Source organism: Gymnoscopelus braueri (genome assembly GCF_963280865.1).
Source record: "Gymnoscopelus braueri genome assembly, chromosome: 6".
NCBI classification, from domain to species: Eukaryota; Metazoa; Chordata; class Actinopteri; order Myctophiformes; family Myctophidae; genus Gymnoscopelus; species Gymnoscopelus braueri.
Window position 1 is genome coordinate 8901420 of NC_137607.1, and position 18319 is coordinate 8919738.

The window sequence follows — 18319 nt, forward strand, 5'->3', positions numbered from 1 at the left end:
CCCGGCAAATTATTTTGTAAATAATTTACAATATCTGCTTGACAGTCCCATACAGTAGGTAGGATGTGGACAGCAAAGGCTTTGCATTGATGAAACCTGGTAGAATGAATGCAAAGTTCTATTTGAATTCTTTGGGATGTCATGTTTTCACTGTCAACTTTCCTCTCACATTTAAAATAACAAACCAAAACTGTGTTTCGATGGCTTAAACAAGACATTGTTTCTCTCTGTTCTAAGAGAGACCTTGACACGTGAAAGAGCTCTTGTTCGAGTCTGACTGTCTCCAGATAAAATGTTTTTTTTTATTAACTAAATATCCTTAGGTGCCACATTCAAGGATGGGGCTACCACAAAATGATTACACGAGCCTTTCTGTATGCACCATGTAACATTTTATTCCACACACATTTCTATGTGTAGTTATACCACACGCCTCTTTATTCATTAACTTTTAGAGCAATATAGTCATTATTGTATAATAAGGTGGTTTGACGCATGATCCATGGTCCATAGTTAAATGATGGCGTTCTGGCCCATCATCTTATGCAGTGGTTCTCAACCAGTGGTCCGGGGACCACCAGTGGTCCTTGAGGGGGTTCCAGGTGGTCCCGAGCAGCTAAATGACGGAGAGTTGGTAACCAAATGGACCCTTATAGATCTCTAACTCTTGAGAGCGTAAAATGAAACCAAATAGACCCTTACGGGTTCAATTTGGTTTCATTTTACTCTCTCAAGAGTAAAATTATTGTTAAACATCAGCGTTACTTAATTTACAAGAAGTCTACAAAATTAGAGAATGTAGAAGAATTGTTATTTTGATCAACGTTTGCCTGTTATCTCTCCTTTGGCACCAACATCAATACAGCATGGAAATGCGGACAAAATCTGATCCAACGATGACAAAAAAGCTTTGGGTCTGAGAGTCTAAATCTCATCAAATGGTGGTTCCGTGGCTCAAATGCCGAATGATTAATGGACCTTGACATGAAAAGGGTTGAAAACCACTGGTCTAATGGCTTAGGAAAAGAAGAAAACTTGGGCCGAGGCCAAACTTACTTGCTGACCCCTGGTGTAGAGCGGAAAAAAGGAGGGGGCCTAGTATAGAACCCTGGGGAACCTTATGAGCCAGTGTGCAGCCTGAGGTTCTCAGACTGGTAAAATGACTGTCTTCTAAATCTCTGTCTTCTTTTAAATCCCTTCAACGCACTTTCATTGAAAGGCTTCTGGCATGAAAATCCAGTTACACTGCTGTAACACTGCTGTAGTGCCGTTTTTTCCCCTGTTGTCATGGCAAACCCTGAATAGCGTTTGTGCCAAGTTTGGTGCGGATTGGAGCAACGGTGGGCCTGTGGCCCCTGGGGGGGCCCTGACTTGGGCCCTGGGGGTCCCTGACTTGGCCCCTGGGGGGCCGCACTGATGATCATGATGATCCACCCAAGTTTGGTGCGGATCAGAGCAGCAGTTTGATTGATTGATTGAATACTTTATTAGCAGTTTGCAAAAAAAGCACAGGAAAGTACAGTTCAATACAAGGTCTGCTAAGAGGATTTTTCCATTGGGGTCCTTTGTACTCAATTCATCGAAAAAAGTGCGCCTCACAAGTCCGGATATTACGTTTGTGACGTCCACCGTTTTTTAAATATTTTATAATATAGGTCTAAATTATAAAATGTAAACTTTTCCAGATGGCGAAAGTGGAGCAGCGTTTTGGACAGAGAGATGGCTCGGACCAGAACTTCGACTACATGTTCAAGTTGCTGATCATCGGCAACAGCAGCGTGGGCAAGACCTCCTTCCTGTTCCGCTACGCGGACGACTCCTTCAGCAACTCCTTCGTCAGCACGGTGGGCATCGACTTCAAAGTGAAGACCGTCTACCGCAACGAGAAGAGGGTCAAACTGCAGATATGGGTCAGTACGCGATGCCCGCGTTCATTTCGTTTAGGTCTATATGGCAGGGGTCTTCAACGTTTTTCAGGCCAAGGACCCCTTATAGCTGAGAGAGAAATGAAGCAGGGACCCCCCCATCACTACATGTTGTATAAAATTGTGTTGCAGATTTTTCATAGATTTCATAGCTTCATAGACTTGTTTGACATCACTATCATCAGTGTTGTTGTGTAACACATTATCTTTTCTATTCATATGTTGGATTCATGTTAATGTGTGTTTTAAGACATTTAACTACGGTATACTTAAACCCTCAATACTTCGTAAATTTGACTTTTGGCTCTGTACTTGGTCTGCTCTTTTCCCCCCTCTACATCAAACCTTTCGCCGAAAATAGCTGATCTACAAGCTCACAATGCGTCGCAGCGCGGCGCATTGTGAGCTTGTAGATCAGCTATTTTTGGCAATTTTTTCGGCTATTTTTGTAAATCGACTATTTTCCGTTAATGTCCCCCCCCCCAGAATAGAGAAGCTAGGGTTCAAGTGGTTAATGTAAAAGAAAAAAAGTTCCTATCACACAAAGATTTGGCAGCCCCCCTGTAGTAACTCTGAGGACCCCCTAGGGGTCCCAGACACCCTGTTGAAGCCTCTCTGTACGGCATGCCTCTCTCTGTATGAGTATCTATCTCTGAAATAGAGAAAAGAAACACATTATAAAATGACATTTAAATACAATTGAAATAGTTTTAAAATGTTAACAATAGAAAATGAGGAGCTAAAATGCAACAGGTACTATTTATGAAGCTAACGTTACAGCGCTGCTCATGAAATGAATTCAAACGTCAGTAAAAGGCAGCATCAAACAGAAAGGTCTTCGTCTTTGATTTAAAAGAACTGAGAGTTGTAGCAGACCTGCGCTTTTCTGGGAAAATATTCAATTTAGAATATTTAAAAAATAGCAGATGTACAAGCTCACAGCGCCTGTATATCTGCTATTTTTTAACAGCCAAATTTAACTGGGGACCCCCTGGTTTGAGGGGGCCAGCGGTTTGAGAACCATTGGCTTAAACAACAGTAGCATTTTTAAATAAATAAATGTTTACCCTTACAGTAGTCGAGTCTACTGAATATAAATGGAGACGTTCTTTTTTCTTCTAAATCCTGCTGAGACATAAATGCTTTAATCCGTGATAAATTCTTAAGGTGATAGCAGGCCGACTTTGTAATTGTGTTAATGCGGCTGTTAAAATTCAGCTCTGAGTCCATGACTACACCAAGGTTTTTGGCTTGGATTGTGGTTTTTAACATTACTGATTGAAGCTGAGCGCTGACTTTTAATCATTTCTCCTTGGCTGCAAAAGCAATTACTCGAGTTTTGTCTTCATTTAATTGAAGAAGTCTGGCACATCCAATCTTTGATTTGTTCAATGCATTCACTCTGTGCTTGTATAGGGCCGTATAGTCCCCTGCTGATATGGTTATGTAAATGTGTGTGCGTTGCCTGCTTAATTAGGGCAGCATATGTTGTTGTTTTCCATAATCTGAGACAGTGGCAGTACGTAGATGTTTATCAGAAGAGGCCCCAGTATGGAGTCTTTGGGAACTCTGCATGTAATTTGTGTCCGCTCAGATGTGTAAGTAGTCCCTTTCCTTTAAGATTCAAACCAGTTTAGTACTGTCCCAGAAAGTCCCACCCAGTTTCCCAGTCATGTGAGTAATATTGAGATCCAGTAGTGCTAAAAAAAGACTGAAATGCCGCCACTGTCTGTGTTTAAGCGGATGAACAAGAGCAGTGTCAGTGCTGTGGTGTGGTCAGAATCCTTACTGAAGATAAGATAGCGAAGTGTTGTTCAGTGTGATGATGATGATGATGATGATGATAATAATAATACATCAAATGTATATAGGCTAGCACTTTTCTAGTCACTCAAAGTCGTTTTACAAAATAAAACTAACAAAAACAACTTTAAGAAATAACAAAAAAAGGCTCAAAGCTGAGCAAACAAAAACATTAAAACTAAAAGGCAAAGGGCAGGGGGATTAGAATTAGGCGGGGAATGCAAGTATGAAAAGGAGGGTTTTGTGGGTGGTCTTAAACATGGCAAGGGTGGGGGCAGCTTTGATGTGAGCTGGGAGTGAGTTTCAAAGGGAGGGGGCTGCAACTGAGAAAGCCCTGTCACCCCAGGTTCCTCGTTTTGCCTTGGGGACATGATGATGATGATGATGATGATGATGATGATGATTTCACTTAACCCCTTAAAACCAGGAAAGCATCTGTGTCATTTTAGTTCTAGTTTTTCAGAAAACTATTTTCTGATTACGAACAGCGGTTCTCAAAAATAACAGATGTACAAGCTCACAGCGCGTCACTTCGTGTCACGCTGGGAGCTTGTACATCTGCTATTTTAGATTTTTTTTTAATAAAAATCTGGAAAGTGTTTTCATAATTTAGATTTTTTTTAACCCAAATCTTCTCTTCTGGGGGTCCCTGGCACAAAACATTTTCAGATGGGGGTGCGCGGCCAAATACATATCGTTTTGGTGGTCCTCCTTGGTACGAAAACGTTTGAGAGTATACTGATTTGGAAGGCGTTTGTAGAATCGGCCTCAGGTCTTAATGGGTTCAAAACGGGAGGTTTGACAAGGGCCTATAATTGTCCATTAGTGACGTGTCTTTTTTTAGAGTGCTGCTTGATGACTGCAGTTTGCAGGGTCTGTTGGAAGCAGCCTGAGAGAAGAAGAGATGTGTTGACTGTTTGCAGAAGATGAAAAAACATTTGGGAAAAAAAGGCCTGTTGGCAGAATATCAAGGCAGCAGGAGGAGAATTTATAGATGTTGTAGCATGCCCTCCAAGCTAACAGTCTGCCTGTTAATCTTCTCACACACACACACACACACACACACACGCACACGCACACACGCACACACACACACGCACACGCACACACACACACACACACACACACACACACACACACACACACTACATGACACATCTCTCACAGAGTCACAGCTGACCCTGGCAGTCTGTGACTCTGCCATCTTCTCTTTTCCCTGTCTCTCTCTGTCTCTGTCTCTGTCTGTCTGTCTTTCTCTCTCTCTCTGTCCCTCTTTCTATGTCTGTCTCTCTCTCTCTCTCTCTCTCTCTCTGTCTGGTTGATTATTGAAAATTGTATAGTCAGAAATGTCAGCAGCACGTGGTAGCCCTACAGTAAGATATTAAGGCTAAAAGATAACACAAAAAAGTCCTGGGGACTTGGTTCCATTGTGGTCTCTCTCTTTCTGTCTCTCTCTCCGTCCGTCTGTCCGTCTGTCCGTCCATCCGTCCGTCCATCCGTCCGTCCATCCGTCTGTCTCTGTCCGATACTCTTGTGATACTCTTCCAGGGCAAATGTCTGCTGACACAGTTTTAAACTGTGTTTCTGGGTCTGTAAAGAACAAGCTGCAGGACAGTGTAGGTCATGAAGGGACTGAAAGCAGAGCGCCGTAAAGGCCTGATTAAGCTCACTACGTGACGCGTTGCATAGCGTTGCGTCGCGTCGCGTCGCGTCGTGAGCTTGTCGATCGGCTATTTTCGGCGAAAGCTTTCCCCACAACAACAGAAAACATAAAACACACTAGTATAGAGCCCTGAGGGACTCCGCTAAACCATATGGGGTTGAAGTGGTTATACTGCTACTGTCTGCGTCCGTGCAGCGCGCGAGGGTCGCAATTGTGGTTGTGATTCTTATCCGCAATGTGTTGTCTACAGAAGCACTGATGTATGTTCAAGAGCAGTGTTAATTTTGTCGACTAAATGAAACTACAATGACGACTAAAACTATATGACTAAATGTATTGACAATTTTGTCAACAAATTCAAACCAGACAAAAATGTTTGGGAGGGACTAGTGGAGAAGAGATCCAATAGAACTATGACAAGTCATTTTATGCTTGGTTGCATCACGCGGCCCGCCAAAATAAAATGTACTCGACTAAATCAACCGCAGAGTTTGACTAAAATCGTATGACATTTTGGCAACTAAAACTAGGCTAAAACTAATTGCAGATGACTAAAATGTGACTAATCCTCAAAAGACTACGACTAAAGCTAAATCAAGCACTCAATGCAATAGAATCTAATGACCTGCTTGCTGCTTCCACACATCTGAAGGACTTGTGTCATGGCAAGAGGCCGTTGTGAGAAGAGCTCTACTGTCACAGTTAACTCTAAGCTGTGTTGATTATTTCTGCATTCCTGTGATTCTCTGAAGACTTCCGATGCAACTAAATTCCTTCAGAAAAGCTGCGAGAGAGCCTTTTTGCCATAGGCTGTGAAATAAAAGAAATAGACGCGACATTTTGATGATCGGCCGATTGACAACACGTGACCTCGTCTGTTGGAAACCTCGTCCGCAGGAACAAGGCTGCAGCCAGCGGGCGGAACAGAAATCGATAGGTCACCACGTTAGGCGCAACACTCGGGTGCCGAAAAAAGCTCCGATCGGATCAAGAACCTGACACACGCTCAAACAGGCTGTTCAGAGCATTTCGAGGGAAAATGTACATTTTCCGCCACTATTTTCCGTCTCTCGAAGAGTTTGTTCAGCCATCTTTCCCCTTCCCCAGTTGTAGTAGTTAAACACTACTCCAGCCTCAGAGCACTCCATTGAGGAACACTACACAACGGATATTTATATGAACCAGAATACACTATACTTTTACTTTATTTTACTCTAGTTTGCTGATCAAATAATGCGCATGAACTGGTTGTTTTGAATGTGTCGCGTAAAGAATGGGGGAAACAATACACACTTGCAGAGCCTGGAGTAGACTACAGGCTGATTTGTTCCGTTCAGCAGATTTTCCTCTACATGTGTTCACATACTGTACAGAAAAGGCAGAGAAGCCTGTTGGCATAATTTATTCAAATCCTTTCTTGTTAAATCTGTTTTTTTTATTCTGTTCCGCTTGTGTTCCATTTAAGTAAACCTGCAAGCATGCATCACTTCCAATTCAAGTCCTTTATTGTCACATGATATAAAACAGTGGGTAGTGAGGGATCTCCTTTCCTTTTCTTGCTCATGTGCAGTCAGTGGCCCTCATTTATCAAAGTGGTGTAGACCAAATAATGCAATTTTCGTACGGCCCGCTCAGATCTCACGTCAGGTCTGAGGCCACGTAGACTTTGGATGCACCCGTTTGTTCCATCGTAGACCTGAACAAACGGGGGTTACGTGTCATTGTTCCGACATGTCATTGTTCCGACTTCCGACATTACTAACCCTATCCCTAACCCTAACCCTATCCCTAACCCTAACCCTAACCCTAACCCTAACCGCACGCGGAAGCCACGTAGTCGTAGTGGCAGGATGTCGAAATGGAAGGCGGTTCCCCTGGACACATGTATCCACTCCAAAATGTACATCTAACACACTAATAAATAATCCCGGTGAAAATATAACATGTTATGAATTTATAAAATAAGGCATTCATGGACATGCACGCCTATTTTATTTCCATGTGACAATGACAAGCAATTAAAACCTAACATAGCCTATTTGCAATGATACAAGCTAGGTGCTTAATCATTCACTCATTTAAACAAACTGCTTTAACATTCATTCAGATACGATTGCAGATCTGGCTGCATTGGCTATTTGGAAATAGCAGATCTACAAGCTCACAAGCGTCGCGATGCAACGCGCTGTGAGCTTATAGATCTGCTATTTTCAAAATATATGAGCGCTTATGCGTGAGCATGTTCGCGAGTCGGGATCGGCGACGCTGTGGATTTATTTGGGCAACCGGGAGATCTGAGATTTAACTATCCCTGCACACACCAGCCTTCATCCTTTAATGTTTATGCATCTATTCATCAGTCACTCCATAAACGTTCAGATTATAAGTGCCTCTCCAGGCAATCTCTCATTAACGCGGCATTGCGGGACTCACTGCAGCCCGAGTCTCACAGGGAATACATGACTGCTTCATTTTAGTGTAACTCAAACGTGCACTGCTCGGTATGGGTTAAATAAATTAATATACAAACTAGGGCTGGGACTCGATAAAAAAAAAAATCTAATTAATTAGAGGCTTTGTAATTAATTAATCGCAATTAATCGCATTTTAATCGCATATCAATATTTGACCTGAGAACAGTGAAAAGCAATTTCTTCAAATGGATTTTGGCATACGTCTTTAAGTACATGTACTCAAGAACTGTACTTAAGTACAATTTTGAGGTATTTGCACTTGACTCTCGAGTATTTCCAATTTCTAATACTTTTACTTCTACTCCAGTAACTCCACTATATCTCAGAGGCAAATATTTTACTTTTACTCTACAATTATTTGAAAACCTTAGTTACAAGTTACTTTGTAGATTTCGATTATTATTATACATTTGACATTTAAAGCAGGTTTATGACCCTAGACACATTATGATCAATCAAGATTAACTCTATCAGTAACCATGGGAAAATAGCAGATCTACAAGCGCAAGGTATTGTGAGCTTGTAGATCTGCTATTTTCTACCACTGGAGGCTGGTAGAGTGTGTTGTTGTTACTGTTGTTTTATAATCGTTTAATTAATTAGTAATAAAAATCGCACGCATGTGACCCGCACCGCATCATGCACCCCCCCCCTCCCCCCAGCGCACCGCCGCCCCGCCCCCCCCCCCCCCCCCCCCAAACGGGACATACGCGCGTGGGGGGGGGCATCCATTACAGATTCTGATTTGCCCAGCCAACATTATCAAGCAGGCTATGCGGCACGTCTTCATTCAGTGGCTGCAGTTAACTTTGTTGTTGTCTGAGAAGTGAGAACCACGTCGTTCTCACTTCTCAGACAGCTTCTCAGACAGACCGATCATACCAGCGCTGGTATGATCGGTCCGTCTGAAACTCGTCCAGTGAGAAACGTTCCGCGGTGCAAAAATAGGTGTGATTTAAAAAAAAATTAACGCGATCATTTTTCTGTCATTAATTGATCGAAATTAACGCGATAAAGTCCCGGCCCTAATACAAACGTATTCCATTCATGGCGATGTGATTGGTGTCATTCATGTAGGCTACTAGCCTACTTGACAAAGATTGTGCCGTTACGGAATACATGAAAGACACAGTTGGGCTTGCAAGTAGGTAGCGAGTGTGTGTGTGTGTGTGTGTGTGTGTGTGTGTGTGTGTGTGTGTGTGTGTGTGTGTGTGTGTGTGTGTGTGTGTGTGTGTGTGTGTGTGTGTGTGTGTGTGTGTGTGTGTGTGTGTGTTACTTGACAGGCAGCGAGGCGGGGGGGACTCTTTCTTATTGGCTTTCCATACATTGATTGGTCGTATTCTGGTTCTTCATGTCGTAAAATCGGAGCGTTTCGAGAACATTCAAGGGTGTGTTATTTAAATGATGGTCGGTTTCAGCCGTCACATTTATCAAAGGACAGACGATATGTCTGCTAGGATTGGCTGTATAGGATTGCTTGATAAATGTCACTTGGACGTTGGCGTAAGGGCAAATATAAGCTAAAAAGTAAGCCGGTTTGTACACTCCGTTGATAAATGAGGGCCAGAGTACTTGGACCGCCGTGGACATGAGCTGGTGATGAAATGTACGTCAGACAGTATGCCGTGGCACGTTTATATTTGGCCTCATGGTGGGCCTTTTATAAGATGATGGACAATCAAGGGAAGGGAAAAAATGAGCAGGTCTAGTTAACAGAAGCCTGGGAAACTAAGCATATCGTTGCTGTCGGACAGAAACCTCTTATCTCCGTATTCTTAACTTTTAGTGTTTTTTTTGTAAATTAACTCCCAACTTGATCATTCTACGGTGTCACACAAACGTATCAAAAGCAGCAGATCTACAAGCTCGAATCGCGGTGCGAAGCGGTGAATGCATTTTCAGGTCGGGATACCAATTTTATCCAATCGGGATAGAGAACTCAGACGTGATACAGATTAATCAAGTGAAATTGGAAGTGATGACATTAAGAAGTGAGCAGACACAATTGGAACTGGAACACTATAAAAATTAAGCTGATAAGTGGGTACTCTCTCATGATTGGCTGAGATTTTGTCAACCTACCTGAAAATGTATTTTCTGTTTATTAAAGAGCTGGAGAGACTCCTGTTACTAAACAAACTCTCTATAGCAATGATTACTATCACAATATAGTGCTTTAACCTTTTAACAAAAAACTTTTAGTTTTAACCCAAAAAGATCACATACCCTACCGTTAAGTGGAGTTTGCCTTTTATAAAATGGTGGACAAGGTAGAGGCCTCTGCATTGATGTGTTCAATTCAAGAGGAGGAGATGGTTTGATAGAGATGTTATGTATGTACAATGACCAGAGCAGAATGGGTCAGTGGATCAAGTTTGTTGGTGTTTTTGTTTTCTTTGGTTTTGAGTGAATACTTTTGAGTGGTTTAATTAAGGTGATTTTAAAGGTATCACTCCCTCTGTCTGTCTGTCTCTATTGTTACCTCTCTCTCTCTCTCTCTCTCTCTCTCTCTCTCTCTCTCTCTCTCTCTCTCTCTCTCTCTCTCTCTCTCTCTCTCTCTCTCTCTCTCTCTCTCTCTCACTCTCTCTCTGCCACTCTCCACTCTGTTTGTCTCTGTCCCTGTCTCTGTCTCGCTCTATAAATGGTGCATTTATATAGTAAATCTGTTTATGTGCTATCTCTCTCTCTCTCTTCTCTCTCTTCCTTGATGAAAGTGAAAGATGGAGAACAGACATGCAGCTTGCATCGCTGGCAACGATGGTTGCCATAGCAGCTGCTCTTCGCTCTTTACACACACACACACGCACACGCACACGCACACGCACACACACACACACACACACACACACACACACACACACACACACACACACACACACACACACACACAGCTGTGGTCCATTGATGTTGGCAGAGTGCAGTGTGCTGTCAGCCTGGGTAATAGACGTGTCTTTGAGAGCCTAATCAAGCAGCAGCTTGTACTGTACAGCTGACATTTTGTCTGAATGTTCACCCCACAGCGCCAGGGCACTGCTTCTAAGGACCCCCAAATTAATGTATTTGGCCACGGACCCCCGCCCCGTCTGATAAGATATTGTGCCAGGGACTCCTACAAGATTTGTGTTGTTAAAATGTTAAAAACATTATTATTATTATTATTTATTTTAAACGTTCTTTCAGGATTTATTTGAAAATAGCAGATTGTGACCTTGTATATCTTCTATTTTCAAATATATCTGATGTATAGGGGTTAAAGTGGCTAAACTGATTTTGATGCTAACTCATTAACTCATGTTAAAGGTAGGGTAAGTGATTTTCTTTGGTTAAAATAAGTGTTAAATAGCTCTATATTCTGATAGTACTCATTGCTATAGAGTGTTTGTTCAGTAAAAGGAGTCTCCTTGTCTCTCCAGCTCTTTATAAAACAGAAAATCAATTTTCGTTTCAGTTTCAGTTTCATTTCCAATTTTGTCCTATCAGGATAGAGAACTCAATCAGGATATAGATTAAACAAGTGAAATCAGAAGTGATGACACTAAGAAATGAGCAGGCAAAATTGGAACTGGAACACTAAAAATGAAGCTTAAAAATGGGTACTTTCTCCTGATTGGCTGAGATTTTGACACCTACCGGAAAATGTATTTTCTGTTTATTAAAGAGCTGGCGAGACATGAAGACTCCTGTTACTGAACAAACACTCTATAGCAATGATTACTATCAGAATATAGTGATTTAACCTTTTAACAAAATACTTTTTGTTTTAACCCAAAAATATCACTTACCCTACCTTTAACTCATTTTGCGGACCCCACTTTGAGAACCAGTGAGCTGGGGTTCATGTGGTTAAAACACAACCAATGGGTCGGGACCCATATTTGGGTCATGCAACCAATTTTTTTCATTTTATTTCCCCCAATTTTCTTTGGATTTTTTTCATCATCATTATTATTAATATTTCTAGATCAGCTATTCAAAAACTGTTCGATCCCTGGAGTGGCGCAGTGGGTAAAGTGCCTGCCGTCAGCCGCGGAGGTTGTGGGTTCGAGTCCACCGCGGTGCATCCGGCTTTGTCGAGCGTCTACACAAACACAATTGGCCCGTGTTCATTGGTGGGAAGCCAGGAGGGGAGGGTGAAAGTGGTCACTGCACGTATTCCTATTGTGTATATATGTCATATATATACAGTATATATATATATATCAGAGTGTAGAAGAGAGAGTAACGTCACGCTTTGATCTCGCCGCAAAACCGGCCGCTATAGGCTATAGTTCCAAACATTGGAACTATCTCATTGAGACAGACAGAGCACTTCCGCATTCCATTCTTACAATGGGAGTCAACGCTATAGTGTCATAACTCTCTTATACGGCTCTGATATATATATATACGTCAGGAGCGCTACAGAACCATCACTACAGCTGTGTGTGTATATATGTGTGTATATTAATAACATGTTTATGTGTATTACAGGACACAGCGGGTCAGGAGCGCTACAGAACCATCACTACAGCGTACTACAGAGGAGCCATGGGCTTCATCCTCATGTATGACATCACCAACGAGGAGTCCTTCAACGCCGTGCAGGACTGGTACGGGATTGGCCCTCACACTCCATTTTGACGCTTTTGCATTTTTTCCCATAAATCAGTGCTATTGAACACCCTTTATGTCTGTGTGTTGGTAAATCAAATATTGAACCAATGGAAAGCATTAAAAAGCGCTTCTGACAAAACCAGCTAACTCCATTGGATCCTCAAACTTTCTGGTTTAAAAGTTAGCTGGTTTTGCTGACTCCAGGCTCCACCCCCTTTTGACTTCCAACCACATTGTGAGCTTGGAGGTCCATTCAGCTGTTCTTATCAATGATGAACAAAAAATGATGTAAAAACTCCACTTTTTGTTTTTTTGCATTTGCTGAAAAATGTACATTTTGGAGTTAGCTGTTCTGCCCGACAGCAGAGATATAAGATAAGATAAGACCTTTATTGATCCTGTGAGAGAAATTCAGTCACCAAAGGCAGCACAGCAGTTAAGATACAGTTACAGGACAAGACAATATACAATTTACAATTTTAAATGTAGGCATTTAGCTGAGAGACAGTGTAGTGCCTCAGTAATCTAAGATCATAGGGAAAAACCAAGAACTTATAGTAGCCTGGTAAACCATCCCGATCGCATGAATTCACTTTATCATGTGTCTTCTGCAGACCGGTCTGGCCCCAAGCGCTGGGTGGGCGTTTTTCAGAAACCGAAAAGTGGAAGAGCCAATCAGCGTCTGCGCTCAGGGCCCTGTGATTGACAGAACCAAATGGACCCCCCTTACGGGTCCATTTCTTACGGGTCCCCAGACCCCACTTTGAGAACCACTGCTGTTACTTCAGAGCTAATTACTGAATGAGTAGAGCGTGCCTCGTTATGTTTAAACCCCGTTCGCGGCGATGTGTTTGCAGGGCCACCCAGATCAAGACGTACTCGTGGGACAACGCTCAGGTCATCATGGTGGGGAACAAGTGTGACATGGACATGGAGAGGGTGGTCCCCGCAGAGAAAGGAAAACACCTGGCCGAGCAATTAGGTGAGTCCATTCCTACATCGTTATGAAAGGGGCGGAGCCTGGGCATTTTCACACCTGGGCCCTTTCAGCCCCTGAAGTGGACTTAGACCATGACTCAGCTTTTTGTCGTTCAAACTTTATTTACGTGAACACTCCACCCTTTCAAGTGAACCAGGACCACAAATGGTACATTTACTGTATATAGCGCTTTTATCCAAAGCGCTTTACAATGTGCATTGCATTCACTCATTCACACATAGACGGCAGAGTAAACCATGCAAGGTACCAACCTGCTCAGCAGTTGTTAGGGGTTCAGTATCTTATTGCTCAAGAACCCAGGGGGGAGCCCGGGATCGAACCGGGAACCTTCTTATTCCCAAGTGGCCACTCTACCTCCCAAGCCACTGCCGCCCACAACACGGACTAGAAATGAAGTGGTGCAGTCGTGATGCGACAAATTGTGAGCACGTATATCACCTATTTTTGCTATTTTCAGGGTTTTCTTTTTGAAGAATTTCACCTATATTGACACGCCCAAATTATGACATAGGTAGTGTTTTGTTTTTGTTTAGCTTATACGTTATTTGAATATCCAGCAAGTTGCCCTGCCTTTAATGTGGTTAACTAAGAGAAGAATGATAAATTATCAATGACAGAGGTTTTAGTGGAATAAAATATGAATAGTTTTGACAGTCCAGATGCCAGTGTTGTGTTGCCCAGGAGGTTGTGTCATTCCAACAGAGTGTGACAGTTATGCTAAGCGGCAGTGTAACATGAGAACACAAGCACTGCTGAACCAAAAAGCGCTCCCCTGGGGGCTCTCTCTCTCTCTCTGTGTGTGTGTGTGTGTGTGTGTGTGTGTGTGTGTGTGTGTGTGTGTGTGTGTGTGTGTGTGTGTGTGTGTGTGTGTGTTGCTCTGGGGCAGTGTCATTAACGATGCACTATACAGGTTTTATGTGTGCTGATGTGAGAGGTTTGTCTCATGTATGCAGAATATGCACACATAGGCTTATAGTCTCAAACTGTCTTTTAATATCTGTACCTTTATTTTGGTGTTACTGTATATACTGTATGTATGTGAGCGAGTACCACATGCAATTCTTTGTGTGTGCAAACCTACATTAACCTATACTAACCTACAGTATTCCACAGTATTCTACAGCACTTGGCCAATACAGTGATTCTGAGAAACATTTATAAGAGTGATCAAAGTGACACTTGATGTGGCGAACATTCTGTTGCAGTAGTTTATGTACTTTGCTGCTCTATGACCGACTCACACTGGGTCCTTGGAACTATCACAGGAGTTCCAGTGTAGTTTAGTTAGTTCAGTGATTCTCCACCGTTTTAATTTCAAGGACCCCCAGTTTGATAAACATTAGGCCACGCACCCTCGGTTTGATCTACACTGTAAAATCTCAGTGTTAATTTAACTCTGAGAGTGTACAAATGGAACCAAACTGACCCGTTCCATTTGTACACTCACACAGCATTGGGTCCCCAGACCCAACCACAACGTTGAGAACCAATAGACTACAGGGCTATGTCATCACTGAACCACTCTATAGGGGAGTCCGTCGTGACACAATGACGCAAGTCACGATTCTCTCGTCACCTTTTGGTGTCACCTCAGCTCCCTTTATAGGAACCTCGACAGAGGCGATATAAAAAAACGTACCAGGTACTTTTGCCCCAACGGAAAACAAAAGAAGTGGAGTGGAGTTGATGTGGTGCCATGCAGTTGAAAAGCATTCCCCGGGCATGAAAGCTGTGTTGTGATTGGTCAAATAAGACAGCTTCCGGGGGAAGTACATATAACGGATGTCCCGCCCTATAGACACATTGGGTCCTATCTTACCCTGTATGCATAAACTTTTTAGGTATTCTTTACTATCTTGCGAAACATTTAAAAATACCTTACGGTAGTGAAAATAGCCTACATCTACATCCACAAGTTTTGAGCTTGTAGATCGGCTATATTAACTGTTTAAAAATGTTTTTAAAAATAGTATTAAAAAAAATGAATGGCCCGGACTGCTGGAGTAGTGGTCCGGGCACCTATAGGCTTCAAAGTAGCCTGACAGTGTGTCGCGGGTTCGAGTCCCGATCTCGACGGCCTTTGCTGCATGTCACTCCCCATCTCTCTCTCCATTTCCTGTCAGCCTACTATCCTGTCAATTAAGGCATAAAAGCCCCCCAAAAAATTTTTTTAAAAGAAAAGCCTAACAAGTTTAGGCATTAGGGGCAAGATAGGGCCTCAGGTGGTTCCCAGGCCAGGGAACAAGGTTAGTGATTGATTGATTGATTGATTGATTGATTGATTGATTGAAATGTGTATTAGGCAAAATAATGTAAAACAACACAGTTACATTTATAATACTTTTGTCTAAAAGGTCCGACCAAAAAAGTCCTTGCGAACTTGTTTCCGTTGGGGTCCTTGGTATTAATTTCATAGACATATATAGTAGCAACCAAACCGTTCAAATATCAACATAAAAATACAGAGAAAAAATACCACTATGTACAAGAAAAAGCATGAAAAAAATACTATATAGTACTACCTCCTCTTATGGCCTCCAGAAAGATTAGTTTTTAGGGCTGTTTTAAATGAGCCCAGCGAACTGCATTTTTTGAGGGATGGGGTTAGACTATTCCATACCTTGGTGGCCGTGCTGTAGAAGGAGAATTTGCCCATGTTTGTTTTAGTGACCACATGAGTCACCAGGACCTGACTTCAAATCCAACTCTTGTGGTTTGTCACCTCTCTCTCCATGTGACCCCCCCAGGTTTCGAGTACTACGAAGCCAGCGCCAAGGAGAACATCAACGTCCGCCAGGTGTTTGAGCGTCTGGTGGACATCATCTGCGTGAAGATGTCTGAGCGCGTGGACGTGGAGGCCCCCGCCCCGCCCGGCAACGCCAACACCACCCGACTCACCGACAAGCCCGCCCAGCTGCCGCAGAAGTGCTGCTGATTGGCCGCCGTCCCCTTGTTGTGTCTTTCTACGATGATTCTACTTCCTGTCATTCCTCTTTTCTCCAGCTCTCTTCTTCTTCTTCTTCTTCTTCTTCTTCTTCTTCTTCTTCTTCTTCTTCTTCTTCTCATCTCTTTCCGAAACGGCCAGAAGAGAAACAGCATCTGTTCCGCTGTCATTCCCTCAATCACATGATTTGTCCACATCTGTGTGAACTACAGGGCCCGACCGATACTGGACTTTTGAAGGCCGATGCCGTTCTTATTAGGTACAAAAAACGAAATACCAAAAAAAATGTCTTTCAATGATCTTGATCTCTAAAAAAATATATTTTCACTTTGGCTACTTTACAGTTATAAAATTGTATTTTCCAAAATGACATTAGTGTACTGAAACAGTAAACTTAACTGGGAATTAAATAATTATAAATAACTATAAAAAAAAACATAATGACCATATATGAAATATGACCCCAATTTCTACGACCCCCAAGCATCTTTTTCTGTATTATGTCCTTTAAAAAACTATTCATTTCTCCGCATATCAGACGACATATCGGCCGGTACCGATATATATCTGTAGCAGGCCAATATCGGCTGATGATTGGCTGACCAATATCGGTCGGGCTCTAAATGTGAACAACAAATAATTAACTCTTATATTACTCTTACTACTACTACTACTACTACTACTGCTAACTAATACTACTTTACTATTACTATTACTACTACTACTACTACTACTACTTCCTTCTAGTACTACTACTACTGCTGCTGCTACTGCTACTTCTTGTGTGTACATCTCTCTTTGTCACCCAGTCATCTGAGCTTGGCCCTTGAGGGGCGAGAGGAAGCTTAAAGCAGGGACCACTGGTAAGCACAGCACTGCCTCTCCCTCTCCTGTCCTCTGTGTGTGTGTGTGTGTGTGTGTGTGTGTGTGTGTGTGTGTGTGTGTGTGTGTGTGTGTGTACACTGTGCACCGCGTACTGTATTACTATACTTGTGAGGCCCAAACGTCCCCATAAATACCGTAGAATTTAGAATTATTAGAAATAGACATTGTGAGGGCAATTATCCTAGTTCCTGGTGTTATGGTTAAAACGGATCTTTAGAGGTAGACCTAATGTAGGTTTCCAATTAGGAACCGATTCAGGCTGTGTTTAGGAATAGGATTAGGATTTTGCATTTAGAGGTTAGGCTATGGGTTAGGGTTAGTGTTTTATTCTTTAGCTTTACAGCAATGTCACTCACTGACAAATTGGAAATCTGCTATTTTCAATGCCATCCTACAATTTTGATGTACTCACAAGTCTAGTAGCCTAATACAAACGTGTGCGTGCGTGCTCTGTGTGTGTGTGTGTGTGTGTGTGTGTGTGTGTGTGTGTGTGTGTGTGTGTGTGTGTGTGTGTGTGTGTGTGTGTGTGTGTGTGTGTGTGTGTGTGTGTGTGTGTGTGTGTGTGTGTGTGTGTGTTAGTTACACAGCACAATGAGACACGCGTGCACCATAGCTGTTCACAATCATACGTTTACAGGGGTGAGGGGTCAACATAAGGTCATCAGTGTCTAACACCATGTGGCCAGTAAGAACCCAGAAGGGTCCATGTTTAGCTCTTTAACTCTTGAGAGTGTCAAAGTGAGTATATCTGCTCCTGGCCTTACTTACACACTGAAAAATCCTGAGTGGATTTTAGTGTGCACAGTGCAGCATTGTTGCACCACCAACGCACAACTCCCAGGCTGGACTGTATGTCACAGTCAACTATTATGAAGGTTACATTTACACCCTTATTAGCCTTAAAGCACTCTGAATTACATTCTATACATGTAGGAATACAAATCAAGTTTGAAGTATTATCAATATTAACTGATTTGAGCTTAGAACTTAGAACGTCTCGTGTAGCCAGATGATCAGAGATCAGACACACGC

The 18319-nt window shown here is 42.5% G+C and overlaps 1 protein-coding gene across 1 annotated transcript; it reads left to right on the top strand.

Annotated features, from left to right (window-relative positions):
- Positions 1–1685: 1685 nt before the first annotated feature.
- rab3b (RAB3B, member RAS oncogene family) lies at positions 1686–16407 on the top strand (the record flags this gene model as incomplete). The annotated part of the gene is made up of 4 exons (XM_080430950.1): positions 1686–1910; positions 12336–12454; positions 13316–13440; positions 16206–16407. The coding sequence occupies 4 exons, from the start codon at positions 1686–1688 to the stop codon at positions 16391–16393; spliced, it is 657 nt and encodes a 218-aa protein (XP_080287076.1). The 3' UTR covers positions 16394–16407.
- Positions 16408–18319: the final 1912 nt, after the last annotated feature.